The following is an 18746-nucleotide window of genomic DNA, read 5'->3' as shown; positions in this document are numbered from 1 at the left end:
TGTAGTCCTTTTTTTTTTTCAACAGACATGTAGTCCTTGCGTTTCTTTTCGAGTTTGCAGCGTGTGTGAGATGTTGTCAATGGAGTGTGGAATACGGCCGGTTTTGTACTATAATGTCTCGAGTTGTTTGTAACTTGTAAGAAAAGAGTATATTAACTATTGCAAGTAGATGTGAGAGAAGAAAACCGAAAATGGATTCTCAGAGTAATATGTTATTTTTCTACAAATAGTGTTAATTTATTTTACCAAAAATAATGTTTATTTTATATATACTCGATTTGTTACATTATAAAAAATGTTTCAGTTTTTTTTGTTTCATTTAATAAAATATTTTACAAGCTTCTATGTCAAAATTAAATTTATTTGCTTTTTGTGACTATTTCTACAAGATTTTTTATGTGCTTATATTTTTATTCATTATGAAGCCATTATTGATATAATAAATACAAGAATAATAACTTATATATTTTCCTAAAGTTTAACTTATTATCCGTAAAATTATAAAATAGAATAGAAAATATAATATACGGAAAATGGGGAATAAAAACGAACGGTATAAATTTTAGAGAAATATTCTACCCGGTCAATAATTTATCAAAAAAAAAAAGAACATTCCATCCACTTCCAGTCGACACGGCATTGACTTTAGTCAAGTCATTTGACCTACGTCAATACTTAAAAACTAAAAAGGGAGTCCATTAAATTTACAATTTCGAAGAAGTTTCCGTGCTGGTTCCAGGAAAATGAGTTTTTTTTTTCTTTTGACATCGTTCCATGAAAGTGAGTAGAAGGAATTGGATCTGTACGTGGTATATTATATATATGATAATATGAATGTGTAAGGAAGAAGAAGAAGAAAAAAAACAACGATATTCATTTGGTATATATTGCTAGAGGTGAGCACGTATATATATATGGAATTGTGTGGAGTTCAGACGCTGTGCTTCTCATCGCCTAACTTCAAAACCCTTCGTTTGGTTAGTCTGACCATTTATTTATTTCATTTCAGTCTCAATCGTATGGAAAATATACGCAACTACTGGTTAATCTTCTTCACCAGGAGACCTTTTTAGAAAAATGTACATAAATTTTTGACGTAGTTTTTCTTCTATGTTTGATTGGGACCTTTTGTTTCGATCTTTCCAATCATAGTTTTTCTTTTGCGTTTACATTCCCTGAGAGAAGAAGTTTTTAAAAACTCACGTTTCAAAAATATTAAACAATTTGTTTGCTTGCATAAAATACTATAACAAAAAGGCGAACACAAAATTAAAATTTCTTACCTTTGCGATTAACGTCTATGTTTACAATTAACAAAATTGGAAGTTGCAAAAAAGTACACATTTACAATAAGGTATACCGTATACTCAAACGTAAGCCCAAAAAAACAGTCAGAACATACTGACCTACAAGATATCACCAAGTAATGGTAACAATATTCACCTTCCATCAGTTGGCCTATGTCATATGACGTCAACAGATTGAATTTTGAAATTTCACATTTTGATAAAAGGTGAATTACATCGTTTACAGAAATTCTCATGGCTTGATTTTGAGATATGTAGTACGTAAAGGTAAAGGGTACATGTGATAGATTCTAATATCGTGTGTTGGACCGGAAATGGATGAAAGGTGAGACATGCACAAGGAATCCACAATGTAGCAATAGAGAAAGGAGAATTGACTGGTTTATCTGGCAAGCTGTTCGATGCCCGTCTCTCTCAAACGGGTATTCAACAGGTGAGAAGGAGATATATATAAGAAATTGAGATGCCCTCCTGTATTTTTTTAGCATCTGTTGTTTTATTACTGAAGATTGCGAAATGGCCTCCTGCATATAAGTATGAGAGTCTTAATTTAGTAGTATTTTAAAAGAATCTTTCATGAGAAAAATAGAAAATAGGAAAAAAAAAGAGTGTTACAAAAAGGGGAAAAAAACTTATTTATTTTATTCTTTTTGTGTTACAAAAAGCGGAATACAAAAAGCGAAAAGAGTGTTACAAAAAAAAGGAAAAAAAGAGTGAAAGTCTCTTCTTTGAAAAATATACTAGTTTGAGATTCTTTAGACATTTATCAAAACTTTAGAGCTTAATATTATATTCATATTAAGAATTTTAAAAGGTTCCTTATCAATGTTAATTTCTGAAATTCTCGATATAATTTTGTAGGTTTCTGACATGAGGAAAGAAATCAGTAAATCAGGATTACTAAACACTGTCCAGTTGGTGATTACCTCTCCATTGCGCAGGTACTGCACCTACCTACCACTTTTTCTTAATTTGGTCAGGAAATTTTAGGTAGAGCTTCCAAAACTTAGATTTTAGTTAAAAAAATTGGGAAACCATAGACATTATTATTAGTGAAATAAATGACGTGCAGGTCTAAGATAAGGTATATCTAACATTTACATCTGTCAACGATGATTAATTATTTATCCATTTGGTAGTTTAAATTCATAGATGGTTCACTAATAGTTTTGTTTTAAATAAACTAAAATTGCCTGTATTTAAAAAAAAAATATCTAACTATTTTTATTTAATTGATTAAGTAACTATAAGCCTATGATCCATCATATTGATATTTTATTGTGTATAAAATTAAACGTAAAAGATAGTTCGTTTACTTTTTCAATGAAACAAGAAGAAAATAGTTATATTTTAAGAAAACTGTGGTTTGATCCGTGAGACTCGCATCATAAAACATGGCGGGTTAACGTTGGTGTCTCTATCACCGTGGTTCTTTGGTGAGCTGACCGGTCAACGACCGCAAAAATATATTATCCCACGACAAATTTGGATGGGTAGCCTGGTGATTTACACTAGAGTAAGAGTTACCTTGTTGGTCTAGACTAGGGATCGACTCTCCTCTAGTGCGAAATTATTAGTTTCACATGTGGTCATGCGGATATGGATCCATGCTTACGGTCCATTTGAATATCCAAGAGAGGATCCATCCATGGGTTACACCTCCCACCCAGAGGTTAGGTCTGTGTTTTTAATAGACTCGGGTTTAATCTTTTTTTTTAGCAAAGAAAAAAAAAATTGGATGGGTTAGGATTCCTCGATACCCTGATAGTAACACTGTCGATACAATTTCAGGGCAATGCAAACTTCAGTTGGAATATTTAGGGGACAAGAAGATATGAATCAATCCGATATCTTTCCAAAAGCTAACAACTCCCCTCCAATTGTAGCACTTGAGATTTGTAGAGAACGCATGGTAATATTAATTCTTTTAACCAGGAAATAAATATGAATTACTTTTCTTTTAATTATATAAGAAGATATAGCGGAACAATGCTATATAATTGACTATGAACTTGAGCACTCAGATTTTCATGGAGAAGAATCAATAGAATCGTCCTTAACATATCTCGCTCGTTAATAGAATCACAGCTTCGTTATTAATAAAAAGAATCAATATATAATGAATGATTGCCACATATGTTCCAGTAAGGAATCAAAATATATAACTATGCACTTTGATCCATTGTTCGATATCCGCAGGGATTATATCCGTGTGATAAAAGAGAAAGTATAGGTACCTATCGCACTTGTTTCTCAGAGATCGACTTTACAATGGTAGTTAAATCTCTCACCGAATTTCTAGAAGTTCGAAATGATCTTGTTTTCATTTTCAAATCTTAAGAAATTAATTAATTATCCATTTGGTTATAGATAGAGAGTGGTGAAGATACTCTATGGCAAGCAGAGGAGAGGGAAGACATGGAAGATGTTTCTGCTAGAGGCCTTCACTTTCTCAAATGGTGACCACCATACCTTTCTTTTCTTTTGACTTTCTCATTTGCCTTTCTGTTAAGCACAAAACTAGTTGGCGTGAAACAAAACACAAAAGTAACATTAAACTAAACAAAAACTGTCATTAGTTAATTAGTACCCATTTTCATATATCAAAATTAATAACTCCACATAGTCGTTCTGCTTATAATTAACAAGTCGACATACGATTCAAAATTTAGGTACAACTCCGTGGAGTTAGTTTCTACAATTTTATAAACGTACATAATAATTGCAAGTACACATTGTAAAATCAGGTAATATTTATGTATTTCCCAACATTACTGTAACAGTCTAATAATTAAAAAAAATGTAGGTTATGGGAGAGGCCGGAGAAAGACATTGCAGTTGTTAGCCATGGGATATTTTTGCAACAAACACTACGTGCGCTGCATGAAAAAATTGGCACACCTGTTGAAGATAATCACCTTAAAAGGTAATTATACTACTCCCACTCTCTTGTTTATTCACGTGCTCTAAGATATTTTCTGAATTGATATATCATTGATCTATTTTCTTTTGTTTAGGTTTGCCAATTGTGAACTACGGTCAATTCGGCTCGAGAAGAGGTAACTAAAGTTAAGACGTTAAGAAAGGAGATTTAAGAAAGGAGATTTGAAGTATAATGCTATTTCTAAATATTTGTTCTTAATTTTTTAAGCGCAGTGACATGGAAGCATATACATTAACGACTTACAATAGTAGAAAATACGCTACTCCACCTTCAACCTCCATTCACACGTTTGAATAGAAGGCATGCGCATGTGAATTTCGTGTGTTTATGTTGTCATGTAATATATATATATGCACATAACGCTTGAATATTGGAACCACTAAAGCATTACGTAGCTATCATCATTTCGTCTAACGTGGATGGGCATATGCCATGCGTGTGAAACTCTTTCTTTTGTTATTTCTGTTTTGTTTTCATTAAAAAAAGGTTTACTTCTTGCGAATTTCTCTGTATTCATAATTTTTTACTTAAATTGTTGTTGCGTATTTTAACAAACAAGGTCTGTCTGTGCGTTGTGGCTGTTGTCGATTTTATTATAAAAATACTTACCAAGTATCTACCATGTGATTATGAGCCGCGTGCACTTCAGTGCGAACAAAGGAGCGTGGCGCGTTAATAGTGTCTGAGAGGTTATCAACTTATCAATTTGGATTTGACGCTAAATAAGTAGTAGTAGTTCATTACATAAATTAATTAATTAATCTAAAAGTTTGGTTGAACCATACTCTATAATTACTCTATAATTAATAAATAAATAAAAAAAAAAGATCGGTGCTTGAAGCATCATATCATCGGGCGATCGCTTTCCTCTGATCGTCATCTGATCTCTTACTTCGTTCCGGTAAGCTAGACGATGGCCACCGAGACCGGAGAAATCACCATCGTATGCAACCACTGGTATTGATTTTCTTCTAATTTGATCGGATTTGCGAATTTCAATTTTTGACTTTGTGTAATTCGTTTCGAACCGTAAAGGAAAAAATCAGCGTGGACTCTCTCGCAAGTCATGAAAATTGTTCGGTGATTGATTGCAAATTGTTTGTGTGGGAATTGGATTGAAGACACTTATGAGCCTGCTAGGTCTGTATCGGTGATTACTAGTTATATATATATAGCCTAGGGATTCGATGGATGGGTTGTGCTATATTAATGATGATCATTGCTACAACTTTTGTTTACCTTTACTTTGGTTATGTTCTGTTTGAATCTTGTTTAACGTCAAGTTTTTCCTCCATAGTTCTTCTTGGGCGTTGTTTTACTTGGATGGTTGATCCCTCCTTGAGCCTACTCACAATCCTAATGTTTTCAGTGACAGAGACATTCCAGCTCCAAATATCGATCTGCATCGTGTACATTGTGCTCGGAATCTAGAAAAATGTAAGATTTGTGGTGATATGGTTCCTAAAAAGCATGCTGAGGAACACTTCTTGAACACACATGCTCCCGTACGTACGCTGGTTTTTCTTTTTTTTTTTTTTTTTTTTTTTTTTACCAGTCTCTAAATTGTATTCTGTTTGATTGGTTTCCACATCTATCATCTTTGATCTAAGGATTTTTTCTTAGTAATATCCATGAGAACTGTATGGTTTCCATAGTTTCATATGGTGGCTATAGTATCATCTGTTATCTGCATATTGGTTTTGAGATGCTGCTGGATTTTCGAAATGATCTACTTTCTCTTATTGAACTGCATTGAATGAGAAGGTACCATGCTCGATGTGCAAAGAAACCATAGACCGTGAGGTTTTTAATAGTCACACAGAAGAAATCTGCCCCAAGAGGATGGTAACGTGTGAGTTCTGTGAGTTTCCATTGCCTGCTGTTGATCTTGCCGAGCATCAGGTAATCACTTTAGCAGCTTTCACTCGTTTCACTCTTTTTTTCTCTCCAATGAAGTGATTAATCTTTGATTCTCTCGGGTTTCATAAACTCAGGAAGTATGTGGCAACCGCACGGAACTCTGTTATCAATGCAACAGCTATGTTAGATTGCGGGAAACATATAACCATGAAACCAAGTGCCCTGGGTCTGTTCTCAACACTGTTGAATCATCCAGGTACATTCTCTTTTTCTTTTTGAAACTCTGATTCAAAAGGCTTAATCTCTTGGTTAAACTCATGTCGTGTAATGGTTTCTAATGTGTAGAAGGATCCCAAGAGCAGCAGAAGGAGATGGAAACGGCAGGAGGAGAAGAGATAATGGTGTTTCTAACAAAAGGCTGTTCTTCACGATAGCAATAACGGGAATAGCTGTCTTAATAGGATCGCTCTTCTTCCAGAGGAAGCCTGAGGGGAGCTAAGCAGAGAGAGAGACATAGCTCGTGTGTACTTCTGTAAATCTGCTCAAACTCCACATTTGAAATGCTTACTGAGACAGAGATGTTCTTCCCTAAAGATTGTTTAAGCTGATTACCATGAGACTTTCTTTTATATTTGGTTTCAATAAAAGAGTTTTCAGGAACAAAAAAACTGAAAGGAAGACTTCTGCCATATGAGTAATCGGTTTGGTTTCTAAACCCGGTCCAATTCCGGTCTGAAGAAATTGAACCGGAAGTATAATTGAACTTGAGATTCCGATAAAACCGGGATAGATACATACACTCGAGCGTTATAACGCTCAGACAAACGCTGACGCAACTGAAGCAAAAGACACGCATGCGCTTTGGTTTGATCAAACACTAAAGCAGTCTCTCTGTAGATCGGTAACACGTACACTTGTGAGCGCAGATAGGCTTCGGTAGTGATCGCTTGCGCCAAGTAGTGATGAAGAAACTGGCTGATCGGCTCTTGCATCGTTTCACCAACCATGAAACCGCTTCCAACGCCGACCACCACTGTATTGCTCCCTCTTCCCTTCTTTCTCTGCTAATGGCTTCTTGATCCTCTGTTCTAACCTCGCTTCACAAAGAAAGATTATTAACTCTGTTCAACGAAATTACGACAGAAAAGTTTGTATTTTTAGCCTAGATGAAAGAACAAGTTTACTTTGTTGTCTGCTTTTTAATCGTTTTGTCCCTTTACTTTAGTTCCTAATGACATTCTTAACTGTTTTTCCTTCTCCTTCATCAAACCAGATTCGTTTCTTTGTAGAAAGGTTTCCCCTTTAGTGGCTATGCGTATGAATCCAAAAAGGCAGAGACTTTAAACGATCAGAGAGTTATAATATTTAATAAGAATATTTGGTATAGCATATTGTTTTAAAGACCAGTTCTAAAGATCCTATATTTACGGCCGCTACAAAAGCCTTATTTTTAGACAAAACACTTCTCTTCTTTGATCATCTCATGTTGCTGCTTTCTGCTTTGTAAAGAAGGAATGCTCATGTTCGTGTAATTAATTTTTCTACAAGCCAAAAAGCGTTGAGATTTTTGTTCTTACACTAATACTAGGCTCAACAGGGACAGGTGAAGGTACAAGTGGTCTTAGACATAGACAGGATCGCAGGATGCCTTCTCAAGGTGTCCGGCTTTATATCAGTGACCGTTATGTAATGCAACTTTCTCAGTCTGTTAATGTTTCCTTTTTTTTTTATCTTTCTTTCATTACAAACTGAAGACAAACATGTTTCAGGTTGTGATGGACAATGGAATCCTCCAAGTTACACTTTCAAATCCAGGTGGTATCATCACCGGCATAAAGTATAACGGTGTTGACAATGTGCTTGAGATTCGTAACAAGGAGACCAATAGAGGGTATGTATGACTCATGTTTGATGGTTTATACTGTTTTCTTCGATGGAGAAGTCAAGTTGTTATCTGAATGTATAGGTACTGGGACCTGCACTGGAATGAACCTGGAGGCAAGGGAATATTTGATGTGTATGTCCTCAAAGCATTTACCCTTAACATTCTTTAGCATTAGAAGCACATGCACCTTGAAATGTGTTTGGTGAATCATTTGATTGTATCTATACAGCATCAGTGGAGAGAGTTTCAGGGTGATAGTCGAGACTGAAGAACAGGTCGAGATCTCATTTCTAAGAACATGGAATCCATCCCTTGAGGGGAAGTACATTCCTCTGAATATCGATAAAAGGTCTATCATTTTTCGTTATGTAGTTTCCCTTTTGACGGGAAACAGAAGTAGAGAAGAGACATTTATTGACATGATGTTCTTGACTTTCAGGTTTATAATGCTTCGTGGCTCTTCTGGAGTTTACACATACGGCATTTATGAACACCTTAAAGAGTGGCCTGGGTTTGAGCTTGGGGAAACAAGAATCGCCTTCAAGCTCAGAAAAGACAAGTAATATTTGTCTGATATGAATTAAAATAGTTGTTTGATATCTCATCTATATATATATTTATATCTTCATTGGTGATTGTTTTATACAGATTCCATTACATGGCGGTGGCAGATGACAGAAAAAGGATAATGCCTTTTCCAGATGATCTATGCAAAGGAAGATGCCAAACTCTAGATTACCAGGAAGCTTCCTTGCTCACTGCTCCTTGTGATCCACACCTACAAGGCGAAGTATGAGTTCCATAACATTGTTTCAATCATTTACAAGTTAGAAGTACATTTGTGTATTATCCCATGAGTTGTTTGAACTGTTTAGTCTCCTTTCTACTAAAACATGAATCCGTAAACTCTCTTACAGGTAGATGACAAGTACCAATACTCATGTGAGAATAAAGATCTGAGAGTACATGGATGGATATCCTTTGATCCGCCAGTAGGATTCTGGCAAATTACGCCCAGTAATGAGTTCCGATCTGGCGGACCACTCAAACAAAACCTTACCTCACATGTTGGCCCAACCACCCTTGCAGTAAGTGTCCCCTATGACCAATGTGGTGACTGTTTATTAGCACACTCTTGATCTTGATTTTCCATTGTGATTGTGAATATATCAGGTGTTTCACAGTACACATTATGCGGGGAAAACAATGATGCCTCGCTTTGAATGTGGTGAGCCTTGGAAGAAAGTCTATGGCCCTGTCTTCATTTACTTAAACTCCACAGCTGCTAGAGATGATTCACTCTTCTTGTGGGATGATGCTAAGATAAAGGTACGCGGGAAGCAGCTCAGAATCTCATTTCTAAGCATTTTAATAGAAAAAAATAGACTTGTTATAGTGAAGGGTTAACTTAAACGAGTTAATCTGCAGATGATGGCTGAGGTTGAAAGTTGGCCTTATAGCTTTGTGGCATCTGAGGACTACCCAAAGTCTGAAGAACGTGGCACTGCCCGTGGTAGATTACTTGTTTGCGATAGGTATTAGATTACTTCCTTTAGTTTGCATTGTTTCTGTTATTTATTTCTTACCGGTTTAACATTCCACACTATCGCCTTGATTGTTGTATAGGTTCGTAAGCAATGATTTGATTTCAGCACAAGGTGCTTATGTGGGTTTGGCTCCACCTGGTGATGCTGGTTCCTGGCAAATAGAATGCAAGGTGATCTTCTTCCCTCAAACATTCTCAGTTATCAACATTCTCAATACCTTTTGGATTCTTTTAACTTTTAATATCTTACCAGGGATACCAATTTTGGGCGATAGCAGATGAGGCTGGCTACTTTTCGATAGACAATGTGCGTCCTGGCGAGTACAATCTCTATGCATGGGTCCCTGGCTTCATTGGAGATTATCATAACAACATTGTTGTTTCTGTGACTTCAGGTAAGCTTGTTCTATCAATTACTATAATCTCTTATAATATCAGCCAATTCTTGATGGACATAACACCACAGGGTGCAAGATTGAAATGGGTGATATCGTCTATGAACCTCCAAGAGATGGACCTACCTTGTGGGAAATCGGCATCCCCGACCGAAAAGCTTCCGAGTTCTTTATCCCAGATCCTGATCCCACTCTCGTAAACAGAGTTTTAGTCCAGCCTCAAGACAGGTTTTATGAGCTACACTTTTGTCAACCTTACTGCTTGAATGTGCAATTAGGCAAACTGAGCACCACCCTCTCTTGACTTTTGCAGGTTCAGGCAATATGGTTTGTGGAAGAGATACACAGATTTGTATCCAAATAATGACCTTGTTTACACAATTGGTGTAAGCGATTACCGCAGAGACTGGTTCTTTGCTCATGTGCCTAGGAAGAAAGGAGATGGGCACGAAGGAACAACTTGGCAGATTAGGTTTAAACTCGAAAACATTGATCAAAAGGCGAATTACAAACTGCGAGTAGCCATAGCATCTGCAACCTTAGCAGAGTTGCAGGTAAGAATAGAAAACTCATATGTCTACAGGGATAAACAAGTTGTTTATTAAAGATTTGTTCTATCTCCAGGTGAGACTCAATGATGCTGAAGCAACACGTCCTTTGTTCACAACCGGACTTATAGGGAGAGACAACTCGATTGCAAGGCACGGTATCCACGGGGTTTACATGCTGTACACGGTGAACATACCGGGAAACAGGTTTGTGCAAGGTGATAACACGATATTCCTGAAACAGCCAAGATGCAATGGCCCCTTTCAAGGGATTATGTATGACTACATTCGTCTTGAAGGCTCTCCTTAACAGTATGATAGATAGCATGTGTTTGAATATATATAAATAAGACCAAATGATAGTGGTAACAGTACACGGTGAACATACCGGGAAACAGGTTTGTGCAAGGTGATAACACGATATTCCTGAAACAGCCAAGATGCAATGGCCCCTTTCAAGGGATTATGTATGACTACATTCGTCTTGAAGGCTCTCCTTAACAGTATGATAGATAGTATGTGTTTGAATATATATAAATAAGACCAAATGATAGTGGTAACAGCTGTTTCATATTTGATATGCAAACTCCAAAAACCAAAATTCTGACAAATCAAAAGTGAACCTAAGACATAACAAATAGAAATGAACCAAGTGAAACGTTCTCTTAGTGATTGAACTACTTACTGCTACATTTCCCTGCAACTTGCTCTGCTGAGCTTCTCTTCATCAGCCCCTTGTTACAAAGCTCATTGAGCAGCTCCAGAGCTTCCTTCGCCATACCTTCATAAGCTATGCCTTCTATCAGAATAGTGTACGATGTCTCAGTCGGTTTACACCCTCTGTTGATCATATAAACCAAGAAGTCGATGGCACGGTCCGTCTGCCGAGTCTTGCAGAGCCCCAGAATTATAGAGTTGAAAGTAACCGCGTTCGGCCTAACGCCCATCCGCTCAAACTCATGGAAAAACTTGATAGCTTCATCTACTTTCCCTTCCCTGCTCAACCCCCCAACAAGAGAGGAGTAGGTGATGGTATCAGGCCTCAGATCCTTCGCACGCATCTCGTCCAGCAGCTTTATCGCCTTCCCTGTCTTCCCAGCTTTCGCAAGCCCGTCGATAACAGTATTATAAGTGATCAGCACAGGCGAACACCCCTTGCTACTAAGCTGGTTAAGTATCTCAACCGCATCTTCAACTTTTCCATCTTTACACAAAGCCGTTAACATAGTGTTATAAGTCACAATGTCCGGGTAACAGCCACGAGAGACCATCCTCTCCAGATACTCGATCGCCCTATCCATCTTCTTCTCCTTGCAGAACCCGTGAAGCAACGGGTTGTAACTCAAGGAGTTCGGCTGGCATCCATGCTTAGGCATCTTCTCCAAGATATCAATCGCTCGTCCAAGCAAGCCTTTCCTGCACAAGAAGTTAATCAAGATGTTGAAAGTGACAACACTCGGCGAAAAGCCTTTACGCAGCATATCAGCAAGAAGCTTCTCAGCATCCATCCACCTCCCCGTGCTACACATACTCCTAAGGATAATGTTATGCGTAATCACATTCGGCTGACAACCATAAGACGGCATATCATTCAAGAACTTAATCGCTTCATCCAACCTCCCTTCTTTACATATCCCATTCACCAAAACATTATAAGTCACAACGTCAGGGGTACACCCTTTAACCCTCATCTCATCCAAAAGCTTCATCGCCTCACCAACACCACTCTCTTTACAAGTAGCTTCAATCAATATAGTGTAAGTAATCACATCAGGATAACAGTCTCTCTTAAGCTGCCTATCGAGAACCTCCATGGCCTGCTTCAGCTTCCCGCTATCGCAAAGAGAACGCAAGATGGTGTTGTAAGTGACTACATCGGGAGAAACACTCATCCTATCGAGAAGAGACAAAGCGCTGTTGATCTCCCCGGCTTTGCAGTAACCGCTGATCATCACGTTGTAAGTTATCACATCGGGGACAGCACCAGAGCCTTCAAGAATCTCCAGGATCTTGGCGGCTCTCTTGGTCTTCCCCATCCTGCAGAAGCCGCGGATCAGCGTCGTGCAAGGGATGATGTCGGGGACGTTCCCGTGGTAGACCATGTTCTCGAGGAACTTGAACCCTTCCTCCAACTCGCCGGCTCTGACGAGCTGACGCAAATGGTTGTTGCTCTCCGCGTCTTCCAAGGCGAAAGAGGAGTTGGGAGAGCTGTAGTGACCGTTGCCGTTAACCCCAGAAGCCAAAGTTTCGAACTTTTGAGCTCTGCCGTTGAGACCAGAGGATGCGGAGGCGAGAACAAGTCGGTTCCTTTTTCGTGACCCGAGAGAGAGTCTGGAGTTGACGTTACGAGAGGTACGACCGAGGACATCAAGCTTACTGTACTCGCGATGAAATTGTTGAATCAAGGAGAGCCCTTCTTGTACACTGCTTGTGGACACCATCAAATCCATGGAGATAACGATATAGCAAGTTCAGAACATTAGATAAAGTAACTGACTTTAGTTCTGTCTGAGATAAGGTTTAAGGAGGACAGTGAGAATGGGGGAAGAAGAAGGAACAGAGGAGGAGGCGGGGCAAGTGAGTGAAACCGAAAGGATATGGCGATGCTCTGACTTTTGTGAATTTGGGCCTCGTAGAGTTGGGCTTGGGCCTGGACTTTTGTGTCTTGTTAGTGAAGGTTGACTTTTTAAGGGGGAGAGGGAAAAGTTTACCTAACCTAAATGAAGCACACAAAAATGGTATTGTTTTTAGAAGAGACGTAAGTGATAGATAGCCTTGAGACACACACGACACGAATGTCACTGTGATGATCATTGCGGCTATTTTAAGCATTTTGTTGTAAACTAACCAAACTGTTTTGACGACGAAGTCAAGAGATTATCTCCACTATACCCAACTTGCTTTATCTCACGTTTAAGGCAACATAAGTTCTTTAATTTTGATCCATATATATGCACATATACGTATAGGAAAGGGTGTACATGTACTTTTAGGTTCAGACCAAAGCGGAGAAAGACATTTTGACAATGTCTTCTGTTAAACTCCAGTTGCAAGATAAGGGCAATCATGTTGGTTTACTTGAACTCTTCTTCTCATGTTCTTATCTATGCGTTCATTTACCTGCAGATACTAAACAAGAGTGTAACGTTTTTGATGAAATATTTCTATATTGATGGTGTATTAATGGCTCTGATCAGGTGGTGATGGATAATGGCATTGCTCGTGTTACATTATCAAAGCCTGATGGAATTGTTACAGGTATCGAGTATAATGGCATTGATAACTTGCTCGAGGTTCTTAATGAAGAATCCAACAGAGGGTAATGTGATATATATGATCCTCTTTTTTTGTTTAAACATATATGATCCTTTATGTTTGTAATAATAGTTTTTTGCATGCTTCTCTCTGTTTTCTCCTATGGATATAAAGACTATACATTTCTTCAGGTATTGGGACCTCGTTTGGAGTGGACCAGGAACCGCTGGTACATTTGATGTGTTAAGTCTTCTTCATAAGCTTACAAAATTGAAGTTCAAAGAAGTTCAAAGCAACCGTTACTTAATGACTATTTTCTTTTTGTAACAGAATAAAAGGAACAAAGTTTGAGGTAATAATAGAAAACGAAGAACAGATTGAGATTTCTTTCACAAGAAAATGGGATCCATCGCAAGAAGGCAAAGCTGTCCCTTTAAACATTGACAAAAGGTCCTTACTATCTTTGACATGCATGAACTTTCATATTACACTTTTTTCAGATTATGACATGAAAACACTGTGGAAACAGATTTGTTATGCTTCGTGGGTCGTCAGGATTCTACACTTACGCCATCTACGAGCACTTGAAAGAATGGCCTGCTTTCTCAATAGCTGAAACTAGAATTGCCTTCAAGCTCAGAAAGGAGAAGTAACTACAAAAAAATCACTCCTTCACTTCCTAACACATCTTTTACCACTTAAGTTTTTCATTAATATTAGCGGAAAATGTAGGTTTCATTACATGGCAATAACTGATGATAGGCAGAGGTTCATGCCATTGCCTGATGACCGGTTACCGGATAGAGGCCAAGCTCTGGCTTACCCTGAAGCTGTTCTACTTGTTAATCCTGTTGAGCCTCAATTTAAAGGAGAGGTAAAGTACTAACTAAGAGAGGTTAACTTCTTTCTTGTACTAATTATTGGTACTTCTTTGGGGTTTTAGGTTGATGATAAGTACCAATATTCATGTGAAAACAAAGACATTACTGTCCATGGATGGATATGCACGGAGCAACCATCAGTTGGTTTCTGGCTCATAACTCCTAGCCATGAGTACCGAACCGGTGGACCCCAAAAACAGAACTTGACATCTCACGTTGGACCCACTGCTCTTGCTGTAAGAATACACATCTCTTCTGCTCCAACGTTTTTCTCTAAATTTTTTTATGAATGTCGTGTAACCTAGAGTGGGATCCTTCAGGTGTTTATGAGTGCACACTACACAGGGGAAGATTTAGTGCCAAAGTTCAGTGAAGGAGAGGCATGGAAGAAGGTGTTTGGACCGGTCTTTGTCTATTTAAACTCCTCTACTGATGATGATAATGACCCTCTTTGGCTCTGGCAAGATGCTAAATCTCAGGTTCTTCTTTATATACATAGCTAGAAGAGCAAATCTAATATTATATCTTCATTTCAAATTATTGATAAATTTGAATTTTTTTAGATGAATGTGGAAGTAGAAAGCTGGCCTTACAGTTTTCCAGCTTCGGATGATTATGTGAAAGCAGAGCAACGTGGTAACGTTGTTGGCAGACTTCTCGTTCAAGACAGGTAAACAAACTACAACAGAGAGCATCATTGTTGTGTTTCTTGCATTTGCGTTTGCTTTTACCTTTAAATATTAAATTCTTGCTCAAGACAAGTAACTTTACATGACAAAAGTACATGTATCCAATCATCTAAAAGATATATATTTTATGTTTTGAAGGTATGTAGATAGAGATTTCATTGCAGCAAATAGAGGTTATGTTGGTTTGGCTCTGCCTGGAGCTGCTGGTTCATGGCAAAGAGAATGCAAAGTGAGATTTTAAGTTTTAAGGTTCAGCATTTGACGTAAATTAGCCACATGTCCCCATCCTTATAAGTAAAAAAAGAACTTAATGGAAAATAATTATAATTAAAATAATATATAATTCTATGTACGTGTAATTTAATTCTTGCAGGATTATCAATTTTGGACAAGAACAGATGAAGAAGGGTTCTTTTACATAAATGGAGTACGACCAGGCCAATACAATCTCTATGCATGGATTCCTGGTTTTATTGGCGACTATAAATACGATGACATCATCACCATCACTCCAGGTCCTCTCTCCTTCTTGCTTTCTATAAACTCCCCAAAACATTTGTTTTTTTTTATTAATAATTAAACCAAATATATTACTGTAATTAGTATAATTCACTATGTGCAGGTTGTTACATGTATATGGAAGATCTTGTATATCAGCCTCCAAGAAATGGTGCAACCTTGTGGGAGATTGGCTTTCCAGATCGATCAGCCGCGGAGTTTTATGCTCCTGATCCGAATCCAAAATATATCAACAAACTTTATCAAAATCACCCTGACAGGTTTTTTTACATACATACAAATATTATTACATTTTGTAGACTATTTAAATCTACCAATAAAGTTTCTAGCTAGAGTTTCTACAAATAATCTCTTTTTAATTACTGATTTTAATTAATATCTTGCAGGTTCAGACAATATGGATTATGGGAAAGATACGCCGAACTATACCCCGATAAAGACTTGGTATATGTTGTTGGCTCTAGCGACTATAGTAAAGACTGGTTTTATGCTCAAGTCACTAGGTTTTCCTCAGCATCTCAGTCATTTTTTATTTCTTCAATTTATTACGCTCTATTCTAAGCACATTATATTGTTAGGTTTTATTTTTGTAGAAAAAAGGATAGCAAAACATATCAAGGAACAACGTGGCAAATCAAATTCGAACTCAAAGACATTGATAAGGATCACACATATACTTTACGAGCAGCCATCGCATCGGCTACTTTTGCCGAACTCCAAGTACGTGTAAATGATGCGACTGCAAGCCCGTTGTTCACGAGCGGATTGATCGGGAGAGACAACTCGATAGCAAGACATGGAATACATGGATTGTACTGGTTGTTCAATGTTGACGTGGCTGGCTCTAAGCTTGTAGAAGGCGAGAATACATTGTTTCTCACGCAGCCAAGGTCCGTAAGTCCTTTCCAAGGGATTATGTATGACTACATCCGATTCGAAGCTCCCAGCTAATCAGATTTTCATGCAAGATTCTTCAGAAAATTTAAGCAATTTGATTCAAAAATCTTTGTTGATTGATTTGATTCTTTTTTTTTTAATATGCGTTTGAATTTCAAATTTTCTAATTTCGATAATTGTTGTTCTCTATGATGATAAACAGAGTGTGTGTAACAACAATATTGGTTTTGCTTAGAGTGTTTTTGAGATTATTTTAAGAAACTCGCTAATTCACATAACATTGATTAGGCTCATATACAAGTTTAGTTTGACGAGAAGAAAGTAATCTTTTTTTTTGTTAAAGAGAGAAGGAAGAAAGTAATCTTAAAATTTTATTTTCTTCTATAAAAAGTTCGTAGACCAAATCAACCCATCTGGAAATATATCTTTCAGTTTATGACATTCTCACATATAATGTGCAACAGTGAAGATGGTTGTTCACACAAGAGACGAGAAAAAAAACTACTGCAAACAATCCAAGTAGTCCTGAGAAACTAAATCGTTACGCTAGGTACGTACAATTATTTTATATTATTATCCTTTTTTCATTTTCAAGATTTTTTTAAGAACGTTTTCATTTTCATGATGAGAAAGAGTATATCTAAAGTTTGCAAAACATTTTTTGGTTAGTCTTTTTATGACAAAGCTATGTTAAATTTGTGTGGCTATTTTAAGTGTTTCCTCTCACTGACTCACATCGAATTTAGATGTGTTCTTGCATGAGAAAAAAAAATACCATGTAGCGTTATTTTTACAGTCGTGATCATTTGCGAATCAGATGGTTGTATTCACTTTTCTGAAGTGGTTGTCTCGATAGAACTGGTAAAAAAAGAAAGATGGTAACAAGTCTGGGCAATATATATCAGCGTATGAAGATACGAATACGATCCACTTTAAGTTTTACACATTTGTTCTTTAATTATAGTGGGATTTACCAACATTTAAGCCATTTTTAAAACAAACTCTTACATCCATTTTGGTATTTATCGAATACGTTATTGGTTGTGTGGTATCGTAAATGGAAAATAGAAATAGTTTAGCCATAAAACTTGATCAAAATAACATAATTATCACGATTTTGTAACCTTTTTTGGTGAAATTTTATTTCTTTTGAATCCATTTTAAGATACTAACAATAGTGACACAAGTTGTACAATATCTTCATTTTCATTGATTAGTAAATGTATTTGACTATTTTTCAATTCAATCTTGTGAATCTAATTAATTGAGAACAAAACAAGGAGGAATCTCAAATATGTAAAAAGTATGATGATCATATTTAAATCAGAAGACTAAAATTTGATTTTCCAGTAATTTTTTATTAGGATTGTAACAATATTAATGTTTTTGAACAATTATATTTTGTCATTCATTTCTTTTGATTATTTTTAGGCAATGTGTCTATAAATTTATCTTGAAAAGGAAGACTATTTAATGGGTAGATATCATTGATTTAGTACTAACAAAGTTATCTTACTCCCTTTTTATAAATTTGGAATTTTTCTCTGTTAACCACATCTCAATGTTGTGATTAAATAGAATCTTGTTTCCTTGTTGTATTGTCAATGATCCAGACTCACAGATCAACTATTGTCTGGTTAGTGACGTTATGGTTCATTTTTGGTATAGATATGATAGAGGGATGTAGTTGAGGAAAGATTTGTTGGTATTATTCATCAATTTGATTTATTTTCTCATTGAAAAAGACATTTCTGTTAAACATGATAATATATAAAAAAACAAACCCGTGAAAAGTTTTGGTGAAGCATTTGCCCAACAACCTGTTAAAAGTCTTTGCGTATATAATCTATATTGTATGTGTTTGCATATGATATATCGATTGCATATGCATGTGCTTTCCCTAACTCCAAATCAACCACCCAAGCCGCATAACAACATTTTTGCGTCAAGCATCAGCATTCTTTATATTTCTTCTCTTGTTCGTGTGCATATTATACATCTTTAAAATATATTGGCTTTT

At 36.8% G+C, this 18746-nt stretch overlaps 5 protein-coding genes across 7 annotated transcripts; 4 read left to right on the top strand and 1 right to left on the bottom strand.

The window, feature by feature from the left end:
- The first annotated feature begins 627 nt into the window (after positions 1–627).
- Positions 628–4753, top strand: LOC106400865 (phosphoglycerate mutase-like protein 1). Of its 2 annotated transcripts, none has more exons than XM_022703595.2 (9): positions 628–977; positions 1633–1740; positions 2169–2248; positions 3099–3219; positions 3507–3581; positions 3678–3766; positions 4114–4233; positions 4325–4366; positions 4459–4753. In XM_022703595.2, the coding sequence occupies exons 1-9, from the start codon at positions 915–917 to the stop codon at positions 4484–4486; spliced, it is 726 nt and encodes a 241-aa protein (XP_022559316.1). In that variant the 5' UTR covers positions 628–914; the 3' UTR covers positions 4487–4753. The 2 variants fall into 2 exon arrangements, with proteins under 2 accessions (XP_022559316.1, XP_013696713.1); XM_013841259.3 differs by having other exon boundaries at positions 657–977; positions 4464–4753.
- A 217-nt stretch (positions 4754–4970) lies between these two features.
- LOC106400866 (TRAF-type zinc finger domain-containing protein 1) lies at positions 4971–6779 on the top strand. The gene is made up of 5 exons (XM_013841261.3): positions 4971–5208; positions 5621–5756; positions 6016–6153; positions 6246–6367; positions 6457–6779. The coding sequence occupies exons 1-5, from the start codon at positions 5165–5167 to the stop codon at positions 6608–6610; spliced, it is 594 nt and encodes a 197-aa protein (XP_013696715.1). The 5' UTR covers positions 4971–5164; the 3' UTR covers positions 6611–6779.
- An 88-nt stretch (positions 6780–6867) lies between these two features.
- LOC106400863 (rhamnogalacturonate lyase B) lies at positions 6868–11045 on the top strand. Its single transcript, XM_022703594.2, has 15 exons — positions 6868–7146; positions 7700–7797; positions 7881–8002; positions 8078–8128; positions 8226–8345; positions 8436–8555; positions 8645–8786; positions 8914–9084; positions 9170–9325; positions 9425–9531; positions 9623–9713; positions 9796–9937; positions 10009–10165; positions 10251–10491; positions 10562–11045. Exons 1-15 carry the CDS (start codon positions 7074–7076, stop codon positions 10793–10795), a joined length of 2025 nt encoding a protein of 674 aa, XP_022559315.1. The 5' UTR covers positions 6868–7073; the 3' UTR covers positions 10796–11045.
- LOC106400864 (pentatricopeptide repeat-containing protein At1g09900-like) lies at positions 11037–13078 on the bottom strand. Its single transcript, XM_013841256.3, has one exon. The coding sequence runs from the start codon at positions 12933–12935 to the stop codon at positions 11163–11165; it is 1773 nt and encodes a 590-aa protein (XP_013696710.2). The 5' UTR covers positions 12936–13078; the 3' UTR covers positions 11037–11162.
- Positions 13079–13208: 130 nt separating this feature from the next.
- On the top strand, positions 13209–16977 carry LOC106397523 (probable rhamnogalacturonate lyase B). 2 transcript variants are annotated; one of them, XM_013838117.3, is made up of 14 exons: positions 13209–13553; positions 13683–13804; positions 13932–13982; positions 14071–14190; positions 14270–14389; positions 14473–14614; positions 14684–14857; positions 14942–15100; positions 15185–15291; positions 15449–15539; positions 15684–15825; positions 15933–16089; positions 16216–16332; positions 16423–16977. In XM_013838117.3, exons 1-14 carry the CDS (start codon positions 13512–13514, stop codon positions 16778–16780), a joined length of 1902 nt encoding a protein of 633 aa, XP_013693571.1. In that variant the 5' UTR covers positions 13209–13511; the 3' UTR covers positions 16781–16977. The 2 variants fall into 2 exon arrangements, with proteins under 2 accessions (XP_013693571.1, XP_013693570.1); XM_013838116.3 differs by having other exon boundaries at positions 13431–13553; positions 16408–16977.
- Positions 16978–18746: the final 1769 nt, after the last annotated feature.

This window comes from Brassica napus, chromosome C5, assembly GCF_020379485.1.
Source record: "Brassica napus cultivar Da-Ae chromosome C5, Da-Ae, whole genome shotgun sequence".
Classification (NCBI taxonomy): domain Eukaryota; kingdom Viridiplantae; phylum Streptophyta; class Magnoliopsida; order Brassicales; family Brassicaceae; genus Brassica; species Brassica napus.
The sequence above is the reverse complement of the archived record's forward strand: the minus strand, read 5'-3'. Positions and strand labels throughout refer to the sequence as shown.

Coding starts and splice junctions, on each gene's coding strand:
- LOC106400865 (XM_013841259.3), top strand. CDS start 915: ATGGAATTGTGTGGAGTTCAGACGCTGTGCTTCTCATCGCCTAACTTC. Junction 978..1,632: donor ACTTCAAAACCCTTCGTTTG/GTTAGTCTGACC, acceptor AATGGATGAAAG/GTGAGACATGCACAAGGAAT. Junction 4,367..4,463: donor TCAATTCGGCTCGAGAAGAG/GTAACTAAAGTT, acceptor TTTTAAGCGCAG/TGACATGGAAGCATATACAT.
- LOC106400866 (XM_013841261.3), top strand. CDS start 5,165: ATGGCCACCGAGACCGGAGAAATCACCATCGTATGCAACCACTG. Junction 5,209..5,620: donor ACCATCGTATGCAACCACTG/GTATTGATTTTC, acceptor TAATGTTTTCAG/TGACAGAGACATTCCAGCTC. Junction 6,154..6,245: donor TTGATCTTGCCGAGCATCAG/GTAATCACTTTA, acceptor TCATAAACTCAG/GAAGTATGTGGCAACCGCAC.
- LOC106400863 (XM_022703594.2), top strand. CDS start 7,074: ATGAAGAAACTGGCTGATCGGCTCTTGCATCGTTTCACCAACCATGAA. Junction 8,346..8,435: donor CCTCTGAATATCGATAAAAG/GTCTATCATTTT, acceptor CTTGACTTTCAG/GTTTATAATGCTTCGTGGCT. Junction 10,166..10,250: donor TTAGTCCAGCCTCAAGACAG/GTTTTATGAGCT, acceptor TGACTTTTGCAG/GTTCAGGCAATATGGTTTGT.
- LOC106400864 (XM_013841256.3), bottom strand. CDS start 12,935: ATGGATTTGATGGTGTCCACAAGCAGTGTACAAGAAGGGCTCTCCTTG.
- LOC106397523 (XM_013838116.3), top strand. CDS start 13,512: ATGTCTTCTGTTAAACTCCAGTTGCAAGATAAGGGCAATCAT. Junction 14,858..14,941: donor TTGGACCCACTGCTCTTGCT/GTAAGAATACAC, acceptor GGGATCCTTCAG/GTGTTTATGAGTGCACACTA. Junction 15,101..15,184: donor GGCAAGATGCTAAATCTCAG/GTTCTTCTTTAT, acceptor GAATTTTTTTAG/ATGAATGTGGAAGTAGAAAG.